Source organism: Heterodontus francisci, chromosome 35 (assembly GCF_036365525.1).
Source record: "Heterodontus francisci isolate sHetFra1 chromosome 35, sHetFra1.hap1, whole genome shotgun sequence".
In the NCBI taxonomy this organism is placed as follows: Eukaryota; Metazoa; Chordata; class Chondrichthyes; order Heterodontiformes; family Heterodontidae; genus Heterodontus; species Heterodontus francisci.
The window spans coordinates 20,395,932-20,418,083 of NC_090405.1; the positions used below are offsets into that span (position 1 = coordinate 20,395,932).

Consider the following 22,152-nt stretch of genomic DNA (forward strand, 5'->3'; position numbering starts at 1 on the left):
TGTCAGAAGTGGGATTCGAACCCACGCCTCCAATGGGGACTGCGACCTGAACGCAGCGCCTTAGACCGCTCGGCCATCCTGACCACCTACAGGATACTATTAATGCGAAGGAAATTATTCATTCTTTGTGGAAAGTATTTGTGAGATTGTGGAAATGTCTGGAAGAGGAAAGACCAGCGGGAAAGCTCGGGCCAAGGCCAAGTCTCGCTCCTCCCGGGCTGGACTGCAGTTCCCGGTGGGCCGTGTTCACAGGCACCTGAGAAAGGGCAACTATGCTGAGCGTGTGGGTGCCGGAGCCCCGGTCTGTCTGGCTGCTGTGCTCGAGTATCTGACCGCTGAAGTCCTCGAGCTAGCCGGTAACGCGGCCCGGGACAACAAGAAGAGCCGCATCATCCCCAGACACCTGCAGCTGGCCGTCCGCAACAACGAGGAGCTCAACAAGTTGCTGGGAGGAGTGATCATCGCACAGGGCGGGGTGCTGCCTAATATCCAGGCCGTGCTGCTGCCCAAGAAAACCAGCGTTCAGAGCTCCCAGAAAAAGTAAAGCGGCCAAAATGTCATCTAATAACCCAAAGGCTCTTTTCAGAGCCACCCACAGTCTCTGTGAAAGGGCTGGTTACTGTCAGGAGGGAGTTAGAGATGGAGTTATTGGAACAGTGGATTGACCTGTTTCACATCTGTCCAGGTGTGTTTTCAGTGGGGAAGAGACGGCCGCCCACCTCCTCCTGGAATGTGCCTTTGCAAAGCAGGTGTGGAAAGAGATGCAGTGGGTTTTGTCAAGGTTCATCCCAAGCAGCTCTGTAACACAGGAGTCTGTGCTCTACGGGCTGTTCCCAGGGACGCACACCGAGACAAACATCAACTGCTGCTGGAGGACTATCAATTCGGTGAAAGACGCCCTTTGGTCTGCCCGAAACCTGCTGGTCTTCCAGCGCAAAGAGTTGTCCACCACCGAATGTTGCAGACTGGCACATTCCAAGGTCCAGGACTACGTGCTGAGGGACGCACTAAAGCTTGGGGCAGCCGCAGCAAAGGCTCAATGGGGAAAGACCACAGTGTAAGGTTCCCCCACCAAGCTGGACTGAGGGGCTGGATCCATGGGAAACCCCTCGAACTGTATCGTTAATATTCTCAATTGCTGTAAATGTAAAACTGTAATTGACATGACAATTGTGAAACGGAAGGGCTGGGAAGAAACTCATGACAGTATTGAAGGAAACTGATCTCCCTTGCAATGTTTGTATTTTTTGGTGCTGTTTGGAAACTGTTTGGCAATGTAATTTTTACAGATTTTTATGAATAAAGTATATTTTGGAAATAAAAAAAAAAGTTTTCAGTTCCCTCTCTGGATTTCCCTCTGTTTCTCTGCTCACACATCTCCCCCTCCAGTTAAGTGAAGAAGTGAACTACAGGGTGTCAGAATCAACAATTTAATAAATCCCGCTGCCTTCGATTTTATAAATCCCGAGATTATCCCGGTACATTAACGGGAACTGGTTCGGAGCTGATGAATTAATTTAATAATGGAAGTGTCCGGGTTAATTCTCTGTTTTTCATTTGGACAGTTTGAATTATGTTTTTTTTTCTCTCTGGTGATCTGAGCGCCGCTTCTCAATGAGAATCTGCTCCCGGAACAGAGTAAATGCAGGAAGGAAGAGGCCATTCTCGGGCTGTGTGTTTCTCTCCGAACCTGATCTGTTTAGACCGCACTGTTCCCAGAGAACGGAATCAGTGAGAGTTGTGCACACACAGGAGCTGAGTCCATTGCAGCGCTTTAATATGTGCCTTCCCCCCGGCCCTCCCTATTCTCCGGACACAGAGCTGTCTGTTTCCCCCGGCGGCGGGAGAGAGTCGGGGATTCTCTCCCCGCAGTGTCAGGGTCTGCAGCCCCGGGGAACTGGCGGTTTCAGTCAGAGTGACCGAGCTGCCTTACATATCCTGTGTACTGATCTCCAATGGATTCAAATATTAGTGAACTCATTGGGTAATGTTTGTAAATAACCCTCATGTGAACGGACCCGGCTCCATTAATGCCTTCCAAATAAAACTGGGATCCATTTCTTTTCCCCAAATGCCAGCTAACGGATCCCAGGAGCGGGGTTGAGATTGTGCTGAGCAGCAATGAGTCTCCGGTAATGCTGCTTTCTAAATTCCAGATCAGCTCTCAGTCTGACAGGCCTTTCGGGAAAGTGATGTGACAAAACAGAAACCATGTGACCGCCCCTCCAATCTAATGGGTTTGATGATGAACAGAGATGGCAGCTCTTTCCTTTGCTGATTTGGTGGCTCTGAAAAGAGCCCTTGTTACACTTGTTACTGAAGCTGGGTTTCAGGTGCGTTCCCCGCGGATGCGGCGGGCCAGCTGGATGTCTTTGGCCATGATGGACCGGGATCATTCTGGTGAATCTGCTCATTTTCCGACAGAAGCATCAGTCGCTGTTTGAACTGTTTAAAGTCAGGGGTGTATTAGCAGCCAGAAAGTGAAGGGCAGTTCATTGCTCCCTGCAGCATTATCCGCCTCTTTCAGGAGAAAAGATCAGAAACCGCTCGTTTCTGTCAGTCCCCGAGAAGCCTGTGAGAAGCGGTTAGTCGCTAATTTGTTCCTTTTACAGAGAGGAAGCTGATATTTGTCCCGTTTTAAATTGCTGAACCGGACCTTCCTCCCGCCGCTTACAGTTAACAGATTGACAAATGAAAACGATTCCTAAAATCGCGTCAGGATTTTGTGACGGTAAATACAGTAAAACAGAACATAAAATGAGAGGTTTTAAAATTGTTGCCTGTAAATTGAAATTTTCCATCACTTCAATTCCTTCCTGCTCTGGAATTGCCGTGCTTTTTCCAATTGGAAAATTTCAGCCAATGAGAACTTCTATTTAATTTATGTGACACTCCGATTGGTTAAGAATTGGATTGAGAAGCGGGTGACCAATCAGAGACAGAGTCAAACTTTGGAATTTCAGGCCCCCAGGAACTGAGCTGAAACTGTTCAGATTGACAAACCCTGGCAGTAGCTTCACACATTGGACACTTCACACTGAGTCATTCAAGGGCTGGTGTGAGAGAAGCTTCAGATCCTGTCATTACTCTCTGACTCATTATTCATCTCGAACCAAACAATTAGTAAATGTGAAGCAGTTAAGAGACTTTTCACTCTCACTGCAGAATGTGTCATCTGGGGAAATAAGGAACTATTATATTCGGAGATTCCAGGTACATTCCTCCCTGAACAAATCCATTCCTAACATTCCCGATCACAGCCTATCCCAGCTCCTGTTGTCACCCGACTCCAGCTGAATTGGAGAAACTCATGTGTTGGGGTTTGAGTTGTGAGGTGGGGTTTCTCCGCCAGTGTTACTGTCTTACAGACTCTCCCCCTGAATTTGTGAACTGAGACTGCACCGAACACATCCCCAGTTAGAGTGAGGGCCGGACATCCCTCTGTTTTATGACAGAGAGTGGGGAAAGGGCTGGGTGGAGGGGAGTCACCAGGGATCCTGGAGTTACTCCAAATCATTTCCATGTGGAATCTGCAGGCGGGGCCGGGACAAGGATCATTTGATCAGGGGATCAGCTCTTTCCTGAGAGATGTGGGTGGCTCTGAGAAGAGCCTTTGTGTTCAGATGTTTACAAGTTTCCCGCGCTTTCACTTCTTTCCAGACCCTGCTTTCTGAGACTTCGCTGCTTTCGGCTTGACCTTGCTCTTCCATGTCTGCACTTTCTTCAGCGCCTTTCCGCCCGCCGCACTCTTGCCTTTTTTGACCTTCTTCGCAGGAGACTTTTTCTGAAGCGCTGCTTTCTTCACCGCCTTATTTGGCGTTGCCGCCGCCTTGCTGCTCGTTTTCTTGGCTGTTACTTTCTTTGTTGTCACTTTCTTGTCTGCTGGTTTCTTCACTAAAGATTTCTTGTCTGCTGGTTTCTTCACTGAAGATTTCTTGTCTGCTGGTTTCTTCACTAAAGATTTCTTGGCTGCTGGTTTCTTCACCTTCTTTCCCACTTTTCCCTGGGTTTTCCTTCTTGCTGATTTTGAAGGAGCCGGAGGCGCCCTGTCCCTTGCTCTGCACCAGGGAGCCTTTGTTCACATTCCTCTTGATACTTTGCTTGATCTGGGTCTTGAGCTTCTCCTGAGCGGTGGCAGACCTGCAAGGAATCAACTACCAGCTAGCGTATAAAGCGAGACCAAGGCTCAGGGCCTTCAGTTACCTGGAGGGGAGTCGGAGAGGCAGCGGATCCTGTGAGGAACCACAATCCAGGAAGGATGAGAAGGTCATTGTCAGGGTACAGAGGAGATTAAGTTAAAGATTTACCAGTTTATAAGCAAGCGCAGAGCCAAGGAACGGTGCTGGGGCAGATCAAATAATAGGAAGCTGTGATCAGTTGGAAGGCAAGAGTGATTAAATGACAGAAGAGATGATGGTGCAAGGCAAAAGTCAGGGAAAGAATAAACAACATTTTGTAAGCACAGATACCAGGAGTGGGGTTTGAACCCACGCAGACACATGTCTATTGGATTTTAAGTCCAACGCCTTAACCACTCGGCCATCCTGGTACATTAACCCACCACTGAAAATGAAATTTAATGTGATCCGGGTGCCATCTGGCCTTTTCCAAGAGAAAGTTATGACTCCTCTCCCATGCGAAATTGGACCCTTCATTATTTATGAACCTCAATCGGATCACCCCTCAGTCTAGGTTTCTCTAAGGTGTCGGGTCCCAACTCTTTTAGTCTAACTTGATAACCAAGATGTCTTATACTGGGAATTCGTCGAATGTCTCTCCTCTGTACCCTTTCCAAAGCCTCAATATCACCCATCATGTGAGGAGACCAAGACTGGATACAATATTCCAAGTGAGTCCTGACCAAGGTTTCATAAAAGGACAAATTCGGGACATCTCAGATACTGAAGGAGTCCGTGTCCAGAAGCAGCAAGACCTGGACAACATTCAGACTTGGGCTGCTAAGTGGCAAGTAACATTCACACCACATAAGTACCAGGCAATGACCATCTCCAACAAGAGAGAATGTAACCATCTCCCTTTGACGATCAACAGCATTACCAACGCTGAATCCCCCCACCATCAACATCCTGGGGGTTACCATTGACAAAAGCTTAACTGGACCATTCATATACATACTCTGGCTACAAGAGTAAATCAGATAGTGGGAATTCTGTGATGAGTAACTCAGCTCAAGGCACGTGTGAAATGCTCATTAGGAGAGCTGGAGAAATGGACTGGTCAGGTGGGCAGAAAAGTGGCAAATGGAATTCAACTTGGAGAAGTGTGAGGTGATGCCTTTGGTGAGGTCAAACACAGCAAAGGAATACACAATTAATGGGTGAATGCTGAGAGGTGCAGAGGAAGTGAGGGACCTTGAAGTGAATGTCCACAAATCCCTGAAAGTCGCAGGACAGGTTGATAAGTTGGTTGAGAAGGCTTATGGAATCCTTTCCTTTATTAGCCGATGTATAGAATATCAGAGCAGGGAGGTTATGCTGGAACTGTATCAATCATTAGTTAGGCCACAACTTGAGTTCTGTGTGCAGTTCTGGTCACCTCATTCCAGAAAGGATGTAATTGCACTAGAGAGGTTACAGAGGAGATTTACGAGGATGTTGCCAGCTCTGGAAAAATGCAGCGATGAGGAAAGATTGGATCAGCTGGGGTTGAATAGAGGAGGCTGAGGGGAGATTTGATTGAAATGTACAAAATTGTGAGGGGTCTGGATAGAATGGATGGGAAGGGTCTATTTACCTTAGTAGGGAGGTCAGTGACTAGAGGGCATAGATTTAAAGTGATGTGTTGAACAATTAGAGGGGAGATGAGGAAAGGTTTTTTCACCCAGAGGGCTGTGGGAGTCTGGAACTCACTGCCTGTAAGGGGAGCTGAGGCAGAAACCCTCAACTCATTTAAAAGGTGTCTGGATGTGCACCTCAAGTACCTGAACCTGCAGGGCTACGGTCCAAATGCTGGGCAATGGGATTCAGCTGGGTGGCTCGTTTTTTGGCCTGCCTGTGCTGTAAACTTTCTATGTTCTATGATTCTTTGCAGACACAATGGGCCGAATGGCCTCCTTCTGCACTGCAATAATTTTGTGATTTTTGACTCTCCAAAACTTGTCAACCATCTACAAGGCACAAACCAGGATGAGTGCAGCACCAACAATACTCTAGAAACTCGACACTGTCCAGGACAAAGCAGCCGCCTTGATTGTCACCCCATTCACCACCTTAAACATTCACTCCCTTCACCACTGACGCACAGTGGCAGTAGTGTGTACCATCTACCAGATGCACTGCTGCAACTCACCAAGGCTCCGCAGACAGCACCTTCCAAACCGAGGACCTCCACCACCTTGAAGGACAAGGGCTGCAGATGCATGGAAACACCACCATGTGCAAGCTCCCCTCCAAATCACACACCATCTGATCTGCAAATATATCGCTGTTCATGCACTGATGCTGGGTCAAAATTCTGGATCTCCCTTCCTAACAGCACTGTGGGTGTACCTACACCACATGGAGTGCAGCAATTCAAGAAGGGAGCTCACCGCCACCTTGTCAAGGACAATTAGGGATGGGTAACAAATTCTGGCCTTGCCAGTGTCGCTCACATCCCATGAAAGAATATGCCTCATTTTATACTCAATTGTCCTCTGAATGCAGCCCAACCCTCTATTTGCTCCAACTATCACTTCACAGCATTGCTGCTGTACCTTTCGAGATCTGTGCACTAGAACATCCAGATCTCTGCTCAAAATTATTTTCTTTTTTCCACCTACTTTAATGTCTTTCCCTGAAGGGTGTATGAATGTTGAGCATTCGCCCTGTCCACATGAATAACACTGCACTTACCCAAATTAAACATCATTTACCAGTCATGAACCCAATCTCCCAACACATTAAGATCAGCCTGAAACAGTCGAGCATCGTCTACAGTCTGAACACTCGCACAGATCTTCAAATCATCTGTAAATTTACAGATGGTGCCCCCTACACCTACATCCAGATCATTAATAAAAATAATAAAGAGCAACAGACCCAACACCGATCCCTGTGGGACACCACTGGTAACTGGTCTCCAAACAGATCCAGATCCATCTGTAACTACTTTCTGCCAACGTCTGCCAGTCAGTTCCCAATCCAGATCAATATATTACCACTGATACCAGGGACTTTAATCTTCGAGAGAAGCCTCTTGTGTGGAACCTTATCAAAATCTTTTGGCTGAGATCTGCTAATTGAACACAGGCCGGGGATGAGGCCTAGGCCTGTCCTGCTCTGTGTATGGGTCTCAGGACCACACAAGGTGAGATCAGCTCACTGAGCACAGGCCCATCCTGCTCTATATGGTGCTCAGTACCTCACCAAATGAGAATAACTAACGCACCACAGGCCAGGGAGCCTCGGCCCATCCTTCCCTGATTGCGGTTCAGTGCCAACCAGGTCAGATCAGCTAATTCAGCACAGGCCGGAGATGGAAGCTGGATCTTTCCTGCTCTGGGGACTCCGTACCATACCAGGTGCGATGAAGTAAAATACCACAGGCCGGGGATGGAGCCTGAGATTTCCCTGTTCTGTGTGGGGCTCTGTACAACAACGTGTGAGAAGAACTATCATCCCTCAGGCTGAGGAAGGAGCCTGGGCCCATTCTGTTCTGTGTGGCTCCTACCACACTGAGTGGGATCAGTTAACACAACACAGGCCATGAATACAACCAGGCCCTTTCCTGCTCCGTGTGGCTCAGTATCACACCAGGTGGCATCAGCTAACACAGCACAGGCTGGGGCTGGGGCTGGAGCCTGGGCCCGCCCTGCTCTGTGGGCTCAGTAACAACTCGTAAGATGAACTTTTTTCAAAAGGCTTCAGTGTATTTATCTCTGTCCAACACTCTGAGGCAGCTTTCTGTGTTTATAAAGAGTGTAATTTATTGACTGGTCTCTTGGATCAAACAGGGTAACAGACAGAGGTCTGTGTGCAGAGGGTTTGGGGGTGAGCTCTGATTCCTAACCCTTTCTGGATTGTGAGGAATAAAGAATGAATGAGAGAGAGAGAATGTGGGAGAAGGGATGATGGAAGAATTTGTCCGTGAACCTGATTAAAAGTGGCTCAAACTCAAGATAATATTAAGATATCAAGAGCAGAACATTAACATAATCTGAGTTCCGCGATCTGGTCGGGTCCCATTCCCCTGAAGTGAGGAATGAACGGGTGGGGAAATTCCGCCTGGAGTTATATTTGTCTCCAATGAAGATGAGTTCACAGTGAGGATGGAATAGCTCAGTTGGGAGAACACTAGATTGAAGAACCAGGATACAATCCCTGGTTTCATCAGTTTTAATTTTGTGTCTCCTTCATTTTAAGTAGAGAGAATCAGAGGGGAGATTTTCCACTCTTGACCCCATGGGCTGAATTTTAAACTAACGGTGCGGCTCTCGGCAGAGGCACCGGAAGTGGGTGTCGTCACCACACGAGTGAAATGTGGCCGACCGACCCCGATCACGGAGCAGCCGACCAATTAATGAAGGGGAGGCGTGGGGCCCATGTAAACAAGGACCAGAGGTAGGGAACGAGGCACCGATGGCACCGACATCTGACACAACGGCAGGTGCTGGCACCATATTGAAAGGGCTGCCAGACCTGCATTCACTGCTGCCTGGTTTAAAGGAGTGTCTTCCTGAGAGCCCTCTGCTGCCCCAGGTCCCGTTCTGCTGCCTCTGCTGCCCCAGGACCCATTCTGCTGCCTCTGCTGTTCCAGAACCCGTTCTGCTGCCTCTGCTGTCCCAGAACCCGTTCTGCTGCCTCTGCTGCCCCAGGTCCCGTTCTGCTGTCCCAGGACCCGTTCTGCTGCCCCAAGACCCGTTCTGCTGCCTCTGATGCCCCAGGACCCGTTCTGCTGCCTCTGCTGCTCCAGGACCCGTTCTGCTGCATCTGCTGCCCCAGGATCCGTTCTGCTGCCCCAAGACCCGTTCTGCTGCCTCTGATGCCCCAGGACCCGTTCTGCTGCCCCAGGACCCGTTCTGCTGCCTCTGCTGCTCCAGGACCCGTTCTGCTGCCCCAGGACCCGTTCTGCTGCCTCTGATGCCCCAGGACCCGTTCTGCTGCCCCAGGACCCGTTCTGCTGCCTCTGCTGCTCCAGGACCCGTTCTGCTGCCCCAGGACCCGTTCTGCTGCCTCTGCTGCCCCAGGACCCGTTCTGCTGCCTCTGCTGCCCCAGGACCCGTTCTGCTGCCTCTGCTGCTCCAGGACCCGTTCTGCTGCATCTGCTGCCCCAGGACCTGTTCTGCTGCCTCCGCTGCCCCAGGACCAGTTCTGCTGCATCTGCTGCCCCAGAACCTGTTCTGCTGCCTCTGCTGCCCCAGGACCTGTTCTGCTGCCTCTGCTGCCCCAGGACCAGTTCTGCTGCATCTGCTGCCCCAGGACCTGTTCTGCTGCCTCCGCTGCCCCAGGACCTGTTCTGCTGCCTCTGCTGCCCCAGGACCAGTTCTGCTGCATCTGCTGCCCCAGGACCTGTTCTGCTGCATCTGCTGCCCCAGGACCTGTTCTGCTGCCTCTGCTGCCCCAGGACCTGTTCTGCTGCCTCTGCTGCCCCAGGACCTGTTCTGCTGCCTCCGCTGCCCCAGGACCTGTTCTGCTGCCTCCGCTGCCCCAGGACCTGTTCTGCTGCCTCTGCTGCCCCAGGACCTGTTCTGCTGCCTCTGCTGCCCCAGGACCTGTTCTGCTGCCTCTGCTGCCCCAGGACCTGTTCTGCTGCCTCCGCTGCCCCAGGACCTGTTCTGCTGCCTCTGCTGCCCCAGGACCTGTTCTGCTGCCTCCGCTGCCCCAGGACCTGTTCTGCTGCCTCTGCTGCCCCAGGACCTGTTCTGCTGCCTCTGCTGCCCCAGGACCAGTTCTGCTGCATCTGCTGCCCCAGGACCAGTTCTGCTGCATCTGCTGCCCCAGGACCTGTTCTGCTGCCTCCGCTGCCCCAGGACCCATTCTGCTGCCTCCGCTGCACCAGGACCTGTTCTGCTGCATCTGCTGCCCCAGGACCTGTTCTGCTGCCTCCGCTGCCCCAGGACCTGTTCTGCTGCCTCTGCTGTCCCAGGACCAGTTCTGCTGCATCTGCTGCCCCAGGACCTGTTCTGCTGCCTCTGCTGCCCAGGACCCGTTCTGCTGTCACTGATGCCCCAGGACCCGTTCTGCTGTCACTGATTCCCCAGGACCCGTTCTGCTGTCTCTGCTGCCTGATAGGTAAGGAGCTGAATGCGAGCCTGCAGTGACCATGGTCCAATGGTTTGGCGATGCCTTCCTGCAGGTTCGCCTCCAGGTGACAACAGATAGGTGGAAGATCCTCTTCCCCAGGGATGGGAGGTGGAGACCTGTCCACCTGACCAAGCAAAGCTGCTTTGAGATAGTAGGTGAAGTCATCAGCCGTGGGGTCACCCCCAAGACATGGATCCAGTGCACGAAGTGGGTCAATGACCGGATCCGGGCTGCTCAGGCGCAAACTCAAAACACTTTGGACCCTTTGGACATTGCGCATGGCAGAGTGAGAGGGAGTGTTTGGTGGAAAGGGAGTGACCACCCAGTCATGTGTATTGGGGAAGGGCAGCAGGACATGCTGCCTGAGGCTTGGCTGCATCTCGGTGGGAGGTGCACATCAGTCATTGTATAAACTCACACAGTCCCTCGAGAGGGGCCACATGCAGGAGGAATATGTGTGTCCCCATCATGGACTGCTGGACTATCACCATCAGAGATATTGGGCTTGTCCCCGCTGGGAGACTAACTTTGTTGATCATAGTGGCTGCAGGAGAAGACAGCCCACAATCGGAAAGAGCATGTCAAGACTGGCAGTGGATGCCTTATCTCCATGTCCTCATCCCGATGGAGGAGGAGGCCATGGAACAGGCAGGGCAGCAAAGCAGCTGCTCCATAGCTGATGGAGAGACAGGGACACCTACCTAAGAGAGTGAGTGAACATCTCCTGGGGCACAAGGGAGCATCCGCTGCAAAGGAGCCATACTGCTCATCTGTTCACCACTGCATCAATGGAGCTGCACAGTAGGGGTGGTTGGAATGTCACGATGGGCAGACCCTAACCCTTCAATGTCCCTGTTTGCACATGCAGGCTAGGATGAACGACAAGAGCGAAGAGCTGGAGAGACTGTGGGACAGCCAGACACCTCTGAGGAGGAGGAGGGAGCCTCAGATGGTGCACCATCACCTCATTCCCCTGCACCCTCCACCAGCACAGAAACCCTCACTCGGTGGGTATCCACTTGCTGTTAGATTTGGGCACACAAGCTGGTGAGCACGTCACAGACAGGCCCGGGCAGCTGACGGAGGCTGTGACAGCCGAGGCCACTGGCAGTTGGAAGTCTGTGGGAGGCCAGGCCCATGCTGAGTCCCAGGCTGATGACGTGCCTCTGGTGTCACCAGCAACACGGGAAATACTGCAGCTGCAGCAAGAGATCAGGCAACATCTGGCAGAGTTGCCAGAGGTTATGTGTACCCAAGTTCGGATGATGGAGGAGTCCATCCAGGCCTTGCATGCTGTACTGTCTCTGATGGGGGTGTGTCTGGCTTCCTTCCTTGAGAGATTGGTGACTCTGATGGAGAGCCAGATCCAGCCGACCAATCAGTGGCTGCCGGAGATGCGCGCAGACTTGCACTCCATCGCTTTGTCCATGAGATCCATCCAGCGGTGACAAGGTGAGAGGGGGGACGAGGCACCTGAACTCTTCACCAGGTCCACATCCCTCTCAGGTCAGCAGCTAGGTACAAGTGTGTCTTATAAGGGGGAGGAGCAGCTGGCTGCTACATCTGGGGTCTCCTCTCAGGATGTTCCTGGTGTGGACAGTAGCTCCAAAGCCCCTCTGCGAGTGACACAAGTGAAGCCAGTGCCTGCCTCCATCATCCTCGATGACAGAGGGGGGTCCCTGTACCTGTGCAGGAGGCCCTCAGTGTGCCGGGGCCCTCCAGGCCTCAGGCAGCAAGAGGACGGCCACCAATGTCATCCCAAGCCATGGGGCAGCAAGGTCAGCAGCCTGTCTCCATCTCAGCTGACAGAGCAGGGGGAGCACCACGTAGGAGCACCCGGAAAAGATTTAAGAAGAGCACCTAGATTCACTGAGGGGTTCATGGGTGAATGTACATTCCAGATGGATAGGGTTGTGTTTGGTGTCACACGGAATAAAGAAATGATGTTCTCTCACTACGTCTCCTTCTTATTGTTGATACCCTTTGGGACTTCATTTAAACCCTTCCTCCCAAGGGGCTGGAAGTGAGGGACCAAGCCCTGAGTTTACAAAGCTTCGGCCTTGTCACTGTGCGATGTGTACCTGGACGCTGCAGAACAGAAGGAAGGAGGTGACAACAGGGCTGCTTAAAGCTAAGACTTTATTGCTGTGGTTCCAGAAGGTGGTAAGGCTCAAAGGAAACTTGAATGTATAAGGGTGTCTCATGTCTCCCTTGTGTGTATCCCATGGCCCCTTTCCTGCTGTGCCTGAGGTTCTTCATCTGGCACTGCTTGGGCAGCATCCTCCTCCACATCCTCATCATCAGAGGAGACACCACACTCCACGATATCCTCACTAGTCAACACCTCACCCCTCTGTAATGCCAGATTGTGCTGTGCACAGCAAACCACCACGATATACGAGACCCTCGCCGGGACATACTGAAGGGCTCCACTGGATCGATCTAGGCACCTGAATCTCATCTTCAGGAGACCAATGGCCTCCTTGATGGTTGCTCGGGTTGACCCGCAGCAGGTGTTGTACCTCTCCTCTGCATCCGTGCATGGGTTCCTCACAGACGTCAGTAGTCATGTCCTCAGTGGGTAGCCCTTGTCTCCAAGGATCCATCTCTGAAAGCGGATGGGGCCGCGGAAAGGTTCTGGCACCTGGGAGTGCCTTGGTATGCAGGCATTGTGGCTGCTTCCCGGGATTTGTGCACACACCTATGGGATCCATTTGCAGTGGTCGCAGACCAATTGCACACTGAGCAAGTGGAAGCCCTTCCTGTTGAAGGCTGCTGGCTGGTCTGCAGGAGCCTTGATGGTCACATGGGTGCAGTCAATGACACCCTACACCTGGTGGAATCCAGCGACGGACCCGAATCCTATAGCTCTCTCAGCTTGACCGTTTGGATCAATGTGCACATAGTCACCGGCCCTCCTGAACAGGACATTGGTGACCTCCTTGATGCACTGATTCACTACAGACTGTGAGATTCCACACATATCTCCAGTGGATCCCCGCAATGATCTGGTGGTGAAGAAGTTCAGTGGCACGGTGACCTTCAGTGACACTGGCATCAGGTGCCCACCAAGTCGCATGGGGCACAGCTGCATCATGGCAGAGAGATCAGTGACCACCTCCGTGGAGAGGTGCAGTCTGCGGAGACACTGTCACTCGGACATCTGCAGGTAGTTGAACCTCGGCTGACGTGTTCCTCTGCCTCCTTCTCCAGCCTCATGTTCGAGGCTGGCCTTCCTGTGGGCCCCCAAGCTGCTGTGGTGCCCCTGCTGTTGCCTGCGCCTCCCTCCCTTCCTCTCTACTCCTCCTCCTCCTCCTCAATGGGAGCCTCGAATCCAATGAGAGCCTCGAATGAGGCCCATGACAGGTTGCCCCTCCCTGAGTGCAAGGCCTTCACAGTAAACAACACCCAGCCACATTTACCTCACTTGTCATCCTCAATGAGGTGGCACTGCCCCAATGACACCCTGGTGTGGCTCACCCTGCAGAGCTGGCACATTGGCCCCCACTCCTGACAGTGTTTCCCGATGCCCTTTCCCCCTCCACCCTTGCTGCCAAGTTTTGCTGCCTCACCCGATAGCTTCCCAGTGAAGACAACACTCAGCTCCCACCTCCCAGTCACCTCCTTTAACCAGGCGAGGCTCTGAAGCCCCGTGGTTCCCGTGTGCTATTAGTTCAATTGGATCCAGTGAATAAAATTGCTGACAATTGGCCTCATAAATACTTTAAATGCCTTCTTGCCATGTGGATGTGCGAAGTCTGCCCTCCATGTCAGCCGCCGACAGAAACATCCGGTCCAACGTCTTCCATCCCTATTTTATACACCCCCCCTCCCCCTCCCCGGCCTCCATTCCCGTCTCCAACGGTCCCTTAAAATTCTGGCCCATGTCTCTAAGACTAATGGCAGTGAAACCACATCTGCTCCTTAGACTGAACAGGGAGAGCTGCTCTCTCTGTGTTTAAAGTGAATGAATCTGCTCTTTACCTTGTCTTACTGGAACGTTCACTGTCTGGAGATGTCTGTTTGAAAATGTTTTCCTGTTATATTAATGGAACAGAGGAGCAGATGTGAGGTACTGTTGAACTGAGAGGTTTGGAAGTGGGTGAAGGGGTGGAGTGACGGTGTGAGTGAGAGGCGCAGTGAGTTGGCCATTCTCAATAGAGTGTCAGGAATGAAGGTCAGAGGAACAGACCAGGCTGGAAACACAGAAAGAGCGAGGAGAAGCTGGTGTGAAAAACAGAGATTAAACAACGGGCTTGTTCATTTGGTTTGGGTCTGGTGTTTAGAATACCCGGAATCTGGGTTCACTTCCCTTCCAACTCAGCGAATTGTATCAACATTATGTTCATAAAACCATAGAATGATACCCAAAGAAGGAGACCATTTGGTCCATTGTGTCAGTGCTGTCTCCTGTAATCTGTACATTTTTCCTTCCAGTATTTATCCCAATTGCTTTTCAAAGTTACGACTGAATCTGCTTTCAAGTCCTGATCAGACAGTGCATTCCAGATCACAACACATCACTGTATAAAAAATCATTCCTCATTTCACCTCTGGTTCTTTTCTCAATCACCTGATAAATACATCCTCTGGTTACTGACCCTTTTGCCACTGGAAACAATTTCTCCTTATTTAACTTATTGAAAACCTTCTTGATGATGTCACATACTAGACTGCCAGTAAAACTGAAGCCCATGGAATAAAACGGACAATGACAGCATGCATATGAAGTTTGCAGACTGATAGGAACATAGGAGTAGGAGTAGGCCATGCAACCCGTCGAGCCCACCCTGCCATTCAATATGATGATGACTGATCGTCCACTTCAATGCCTTTTTCCCACACTATCTCCATCTCCCCTATGTCATTTGTATTTAGAAATCTGTCAATCTCTGCTTTAAACATACTCAATGACTGAGCTTCCACAGCCCTCTGGGGTAGAGAATTCCAAAGATTCACAACCCACTGAGTAAAGAAATTTCTCCTCATCTCTGTCCTAAGTGGCTTTCCCCTTACGTTGAAATTGTGTCCCCTGGTTCTAGACTCCTCAACCGGGGGAAACATCTTAGCTTCATCTACCTGTCTATCCCTTTAAATATTTTGTAAGTTTCAATGAGATCACCTCTCATTCTTCAAAACTCTAGAGAATACAGGCCCAGTTTCCCCAATCTCTCTTCATTTGACAGTCCTGCCATCCCGGGAACAAGTCTGGTGAACCTTCGTTGCACTCCCTCTATGGCAATGATGTCCTTCCTAAGGTAAGGGGAACAAAACTTCACACAGTATTCCAAAGTGCAGTCCAACCAAGGTTATATACAAATGAAGCAAGACTTCACTACTCCTGTACTCAAATCCTCTTGCGATAGAGGCTAACATATCATTAGCCTTCCTAATTGCTTGCTGCACCTGCATGTTAGCTTTCAGTCACTTATTGACAAGGACACCCAGGCCCCTTTGTACATTCACACTCTTACCATTTAACAAATAATCTGCACATCTGTTTCTCCTACCAAAGTGGATAGCCTCACATTTTTACACATTATATTCCATGTGCCACTTTCTTGTCCACTCACTAAGTCTGTCCAAATTCCCTTGAAGCTGCTTTGCAACTTCCTCACAACACACATTCCCACCTAGTTTTGTGTCATCTGCAAACTTGGAAATACTACATTTGGTCCCCGCATCCAAATCATGTGAACAGCTGGGTCACAGTGTGGTGGTGAACAGTTGTATTTCTGTCTGGAGGAAGGTTTACAGTGGGTTCCCCATGGTTCCTCATAACTTCAGTTATGTGCAGACACTGGAAAAGCTGGGGTTGTTCTCCTTGGAGCAGAGCAAGTTCAGAACAACTTTGACAGAGTTAGAATCGAGGAATCAAATGGTTACAGTACAGAAGGAGACCATTCAGTCCATCATGTCCATGACAGCTCTTTGCAAGAGCAGATCAGCTAATTCCACTCCTCTGCCCTTTCATTGTAGCCCTGCAAATTTTCTCTATTCAGGTGTTTATCCAATTCCCTTTTGAAAGCCACGATTGAATCTGCCTCCAGCACACTCTCAGGCAGTGTATTCCAGATCCGAACCACTCACTCTGTCCCACACCCCTGGTACCATTGCAGAAAATCTTTTCTGTTCATTTCATCCCTCATAAATAATTGAAATGAAATGTTTATTAGGAAATGCACAACATAAAAAGGAGAGAGAAATAAATGCTGAGTAAAATAGAAGTCAATGTTTGGAAGGTAAAAAGAGCAAAAGATGTAACTTTTATTCTGGATGAGTGAGAGGAATATATCACACTTTGGGGCTTTTGTAAGAGGATTTACTGATAAACCTGGGATTTGAGAGGAAGCTGGTTCATGGTTTACAGAACAAATTCAGCCCCTGGGGTGGAGCCAACAGCTGCACCGTCCAATAACAGACAGGATGGGGACACTGTCTCAGGCCTGGTGAGCTCAGTCGATGAAAGCATGAAACTCTGAATCTCAAGTTTTTGAGTTTGAGCCCACGGTGGGTGTTTTCTATTTCCTTTTTAGGCTGATTTTACAGGCATTCTCCAGCTCTGAATTCCTCGGCAGAGAGTTCAAGGAGTGTTTGAAATGAGATTCAACAGCAGTATGAGAAAGTCTCTCCTTGATTCAGGACTCTTACCTCTCTGCAGCATCTCGCTGCTGAAGATTGAACTTTTTCTCATTTCATTCTCAGCTCAGGGTCAGTGTGGATCACTGGGACTTCTGGCTGTCTCCCACTTCACAATCCATCAGTGCTGAGAAATCAATGGGGAATATTACTCACATGTTGTAATGTTTTATAAATACTTGAATGTATTTCACACTGTGTCCAACAGTGTGAATCTCCCCTGGTATATCAGCTCACCAACACTTCAACAGAACATTCACATAATGTGAGCTCTGACATCTGTTCAGATCCCATTCCCAAGACCTGGAAAGTGGGATTGGGCTGGATCGCTCTTTTTCAGCTGGCACAGACACGATTGCTAAATGGTCTCATTCTGTGCCATAAATTTTCTCCATTTTCTATGTTCTATGAAGTGAGGTGTGATTGGGAGGGACAATTCCACCATGGTTATATTTTCTACCAAAACAATGACACAAGGGATACTTCACATTTTTATTCATTCATTCATGTGATGTGGGCATCGCTGGCTAGGCCAGCATTTATTGCCCATCCCTAATTGCCCATGAGAAGGTGGTGGTGAACTGCCTTCTTGAACCGCTGCAGTCCATGTGGGGTAGGTACACCCACAGTGCTGTGAGAAAGGGAGTTCCAGGATTTTGACCCAGCGACAGTGAAGGAACGGCGATATAGTTCCAAGTCAGGATGGTGTGTGGCTTGGAGGGGAACTTGCAGGTGGTGGTATCCCCTGCATTTGCTGCCCTTGCCCTTTTCGGTGGGAAAGGTCGCTGGGTTTGGAAGGTGCTGTCTAAGGAGTCTTGGTGCATTGCTGCAGTGCATCTTGTAGACGGTACACACTGCTGCCACTGTGTGCCGATGGTGGAGGGAGTGAATGTTTGTAGATGGGGTGCCAATCAAGTGGGCTGCTTTGTCCTGGACGGTGTTGAGATTCTTGAGTTGGAATTGCACCCATCCAGGCAAGTGGAGAGTATTCCATCACACTCTTGACTTGTGAATTGCAGATGGTGGACAGGCTTTGGGGAGTCAGGAGTCATGGATGAGTGAGAGGAATATATCACACTTTGGGGCTTTTGTAAGAGGATTTATTGATAAACCTGGGATTTGAGAGGAAGCTGCTTCATGGTTTACAGAACAAATTCAGCCCCTGGGGTGGAGCCAACAGCTGCACTGTAATTACTCACCTCAGGATTCCAAGCCTCTGACCTGCTCTTCTAGTCACGTTATTTGTATGGCTACCCATGGTAACCTCCATGATGTTGATGGTGGGGGATTCAGTGATTGTAATGCTATTGAATGTCAAGGGGAGATAGTTAGATTCTCTCTTGTTGGAGATGGTCATTGCCTGGCACTTGTGTGGTGCGAATGTTACTTGCCACTTATCATCCCAAGCCTGTGAGACTGAAATAGCTCAGTTGGGAGTGTGTTGGACTGAAGATCCCTGGTTCAATCTGGGGTTTTGGCAGTTCTCCTTTATTCTGCATCGCCCTTTGGTTTTGACTCTTGAGCTGCACAATTTACACTGAAATTATTTACCCAACTCTGAAGGTTGGATTGGAATAGAGAGATATCAAGGATGGGAAATATTTACATTGTTTGCTTTAGCTTATTCTCTATCTCCCTGTGTCCTTTTCCCCAGTTTTTGAATCTTTCGGGGCCGGGTGAACATTTGATTTGCTGCATATGTCCCAAACTGAAGCCTTTTCCACATCTCTGGGCGGTCAGACTCACTCTGTCTGTTTTTGCTGCTCGTGACCATTAACGAGAACAGGCCACGAGTTCAACGTTTATCAGCAAACGGAAGATAATTAGAAAGAATTCTGTGTTACTCCAGACCAGTGACAAAGATGCAATGGATGTTATTCAAAATAAATTCCCTTTGACATTTGATGTAAACTTGTTTGCATCTAAAAGTTGGATTTTAAGTGTTGCAAAAATGTGTCAAATTAATGACTGACCATGTGACAGTGCACATGGGGATCAAATCCACAGCCTTGTTGTTATCAACACTGCGTCCTAACCAACTGAACTAAGCGGCCGATAGACAGAGCCAGGTATGGGTTTGAGCCGCACGCTGTGCGGTTTGTGTTTTATTTCTCACACTGGGTGACAGAGCGATTGTACAAACAATGGACACATCACATCCCTGAAACATTGTTCTGATATAAAACAGTGTGAAATAAGAACTGAGCATGGAAATGGAACGGAACCAGAAATCAGGACTTTAATCTATTAAAGTTGATCTTGAAATTCTACCATGCACGAATATTCCAAGAGAACGAACTCTCTTCTGATATAAAATCCAGGAACTTGAGCTGCTGTAAAACATAACTGAGCCTGACGTGATTTAAACACGCAACCTTCTGATCTGGAGTCAGACACACTACCATTGCGCCACAAGCTCACAGATAAAGCAAAGTCTTCCATTGCTGGCAGACTTACTTCTTGTTTAGATTCAGTGATTGAAATTAATTCAATCCTCATCTGACCTCCGCTCTGTAAAGGCCTGCCACCCGACCTGAACCCGACGGGACCCGACGACCTGTGTCGGGTCCGGGTCGTGTTGGGTCGCTCTTCCGGGTCTGGCTTTCGGGCTCGGGTCAGGTCGGGCCAGGTTCGGGTTGGGCTGGGTCCAGGTCGGGCTGAGTCCGTGTCGGACACACACAGTAAGTATTACTTTTAACTCTGCTGGGAAGTTGAGTTTAATAAGTGTCAAAAGTTGAAAAGCCAACCTAAGCTGGGAGTCCGGGTCATCAAGTAGGGAAACTCTGAGTCTGCTCAGTGAGCAAGTGAGCATCTCTATGACGTCATTGCGCTCATGCTGCAGCTTCCTGTAGATTCGGAATCGGGAGGTAGATAAAGTGAACATTCCAGTGGTCGGGTAAGGCTCGGGTTAGTTTGGGCGTGGGAATAAATGGAGATACTCGGGCCGGGTCGGGCTCGGGTCCAATGTGGTTCTGTCAGGTTCGTGTCGGGTTTTTTTTCCTGACCTGAGCAGGCCTTTACCGCTCTGTCAGTTCAGTGCCTTATTTAAACTATTACTTGGAGTTCTGTTTTACAGGGTCTCGGCTGTTTAAGTGTTTCCCAGACCCACTACTCTGATTAATCAGACATTTTGCTGCTAACTGCTGCTGCTACAATTGAAATGTAAAAAAGAATTTCCAGTGACCTGCAACCAATGGACAAATACATTTCAGAAAGATAAAGCTCATTCAGATATCCACAAATGTGTTTTTCTGCTTATATTTATAAACAACTCCTTCTCTCCACTATGAGAACTATACAATCACTCCAGTTATTTGAAAGTTATTAAAAGATGTTCCAGTTCATCAATTTTAAAACTGCAGCAGGTATTTTCCAGAAAACTTCTCTGTTGGAACCTCAGTCCCATTTAGATTGAAAGTGGACAATTAATGTATTCACTTGTTCATTGTGGACAGGTGTCTGACTTGGAATAAATCTCATTAACTTTCAATGAGGTGGCAGTATTTCTGTGCTCCCATTTTACACAGTCTGTCCTGTTCATGCACCATGTTTTTATTCTCCTCTCCCATTCTCCACAGGATACAGATTACAAGCATCATCAATCTAGCTGTTGAAAAGCATTGGAAGAATCTGGTCACACAGGTATTGAAACATTCATTTTCTGCCATTTTCCAAGTTGGTTGCTTTAAACACAGTGCGATGTGTAATCATCTTGAAAAGAGATTCTCTTCAATATCCAATACAAACTGAATTACAAACCTGACAGACAAACACAGGAGAACAAGTGACTAGTGAACACAAACCTCATGGTGCTCATTTTCAGATTTATTGCAGTCATCCGACAAAACAAGTGAAAGAATATTCCAGTGAAATGATTTGGAAAGTAGGGGTGACTTTTGTTGGTGCCTTTCTTTGCTCTGTTGGTGAAACTTTCTTGCACCTGACTCCTGTTCATGTCTCTGTTTCCTCTATTGAATGAGGAAGGAGGTATTTGATCAGAAATCAACTGGATTGTGTACCTTTGAGAGGGGATTTCTGCACCGTCAGGGCTGGAAACAGGAGTGAGTGAAAGACAATGTGTGGAGTTTGATTTTGTACAGAGGGAGAGCAAATCTAACAGGGCTGTGAGATATAGGCCTGGATTTTACAGCCCCAATAGCGGTGAACTCTGAGACTTTCACTGCTATTGAGGGTCTGAACAGCACTGCAACTGCTGGTACATGCACACACTAACACCAGCATCTGGAAGTTGTGGTGGTGAGAAATGTGCTTAGAAGGAGCCTCTGATCATAATCGCACCAGCCCACTCTTTAAAGTGACAGGGACCTGTAGTTCAGCAATTTGGGCTCATTGCCCACAATGTACCCTGATTTTTACCTGGGTTGGATTAAAGCCGGTACCAACAGGCTCAGGGCTGCTCGGGAAGGACTTTTCTGTTGACACAACAGCTCCACTATTCCAGGAAGACACCGGCAGCAGCAGTTGTCAACTTTCAGAGGGAGTTCAGACATTTCAAATGTTGTATTTTATTTCTTAATTGTATGTAACTTTTTAGCATAGCCTGATCAGAGTTCTTAAATTTATATCTGACTTTTTATTAACAAGATTGAAGTGCTTTTAAAAGATCTCTAAATGTATATGACTTTTTATCAAGATTTACTTGGCTTCTTTGAAAAGACTCTTGAGCAAGATTGAAGTGACTTTTAAAAACTACATCTTATCCTTTAAAATCCTGCTTCCATGTCGCTGACATTGGAAGATGACTTCAGAATAGCTTAGACTATCTTTCTAACAGGTACTGCAACAGCTTAAGACCTACTTTTCTGCAAAAGCTGGTGAATTGCCTTCCGGGAGCGGAGAGGAGCGGAGCGGAGCAGACCTATATGGACCGATATGAGGAGAACGTTGAGAGCGGAGCCTATAAATCCAATCCGAGTATTGAGGCCCAGTCTCTTACCTTCCAGGAGTGGAGTGGAGCTCTTCCAGTGTGCTGGAGTTTTGAAAAAAAAGAAGCCAACTGTGATGTCAGAGGAGAGCTGCAAGGTGATTGGTTGGTGAGTCTTAAAGAAAAGGGCAAAGTTTTTTACTTGAAAAAAAAACCTCTGCTGATAAGATGAGTACTACTAAAGTGTTTTTTTTATTCAGTGTAGCTTATGAAGGACTTTAGATTGTAGTGGGTAGAACAAGGCCCCTAGTGTCATTAGTATTTTTTAATTAAGGGAGTAACTAATTAATCTAAGGGTAAGTCATGGCAGGAGAGCTCAGCCCC

The 22,152-nt window shown here is 48.8% G+C and overlaps 1 protein-coding gene and 3 non-coding genes across 4 annotated transcripts in view; 1 reads left to right on the forward strand and 3 right to left on the reverse strand.

Annotated features, from left to right (window-relative positions):
* On the reverse strand, nucleotides 1-83 carry trnal-cag (transfer RNA leucine (anticodon CAG)). The gene has a single exon. It is a non-coding gene; the product is annotated as a tRNA-Leu (tRNA).
* A 71-nt stretch (nucleotides 84-154) lies between these two features.
* Nucleotides 155-22,152, forward strand: part of LOC137350402 (histone H2A-like) — an 85,693-nt gene continuing 63,695 nt past the window's right edge. The window contains exon 1 of the mRNA XM_068015064.1: nucleotides 155-520. Coding sequence (XP_067871165.1) covers nucleotides 155-520 — 366 coding nt within the window. The remainder of the gene's footprint in view (nucleotides 521-22,152) is intronic.
* trnal-uaa (transfer RNA leucine (anticodon UAA)) lies at nucleotides 4,467-4,549 on the reverse strand. Its single transcript has one exon. It is a non-coding gene; the product is annotated as a tRNA-Leu (tRNA).
* On the reverse strand, nucleotides 19,231-19,302 carry trnaw-cca (transfer RNA tryptophan (anticodon CCA)). The gene has a single exon. It is a non-coding gene; the product is annotated as a tRNA-Trp (tRNA).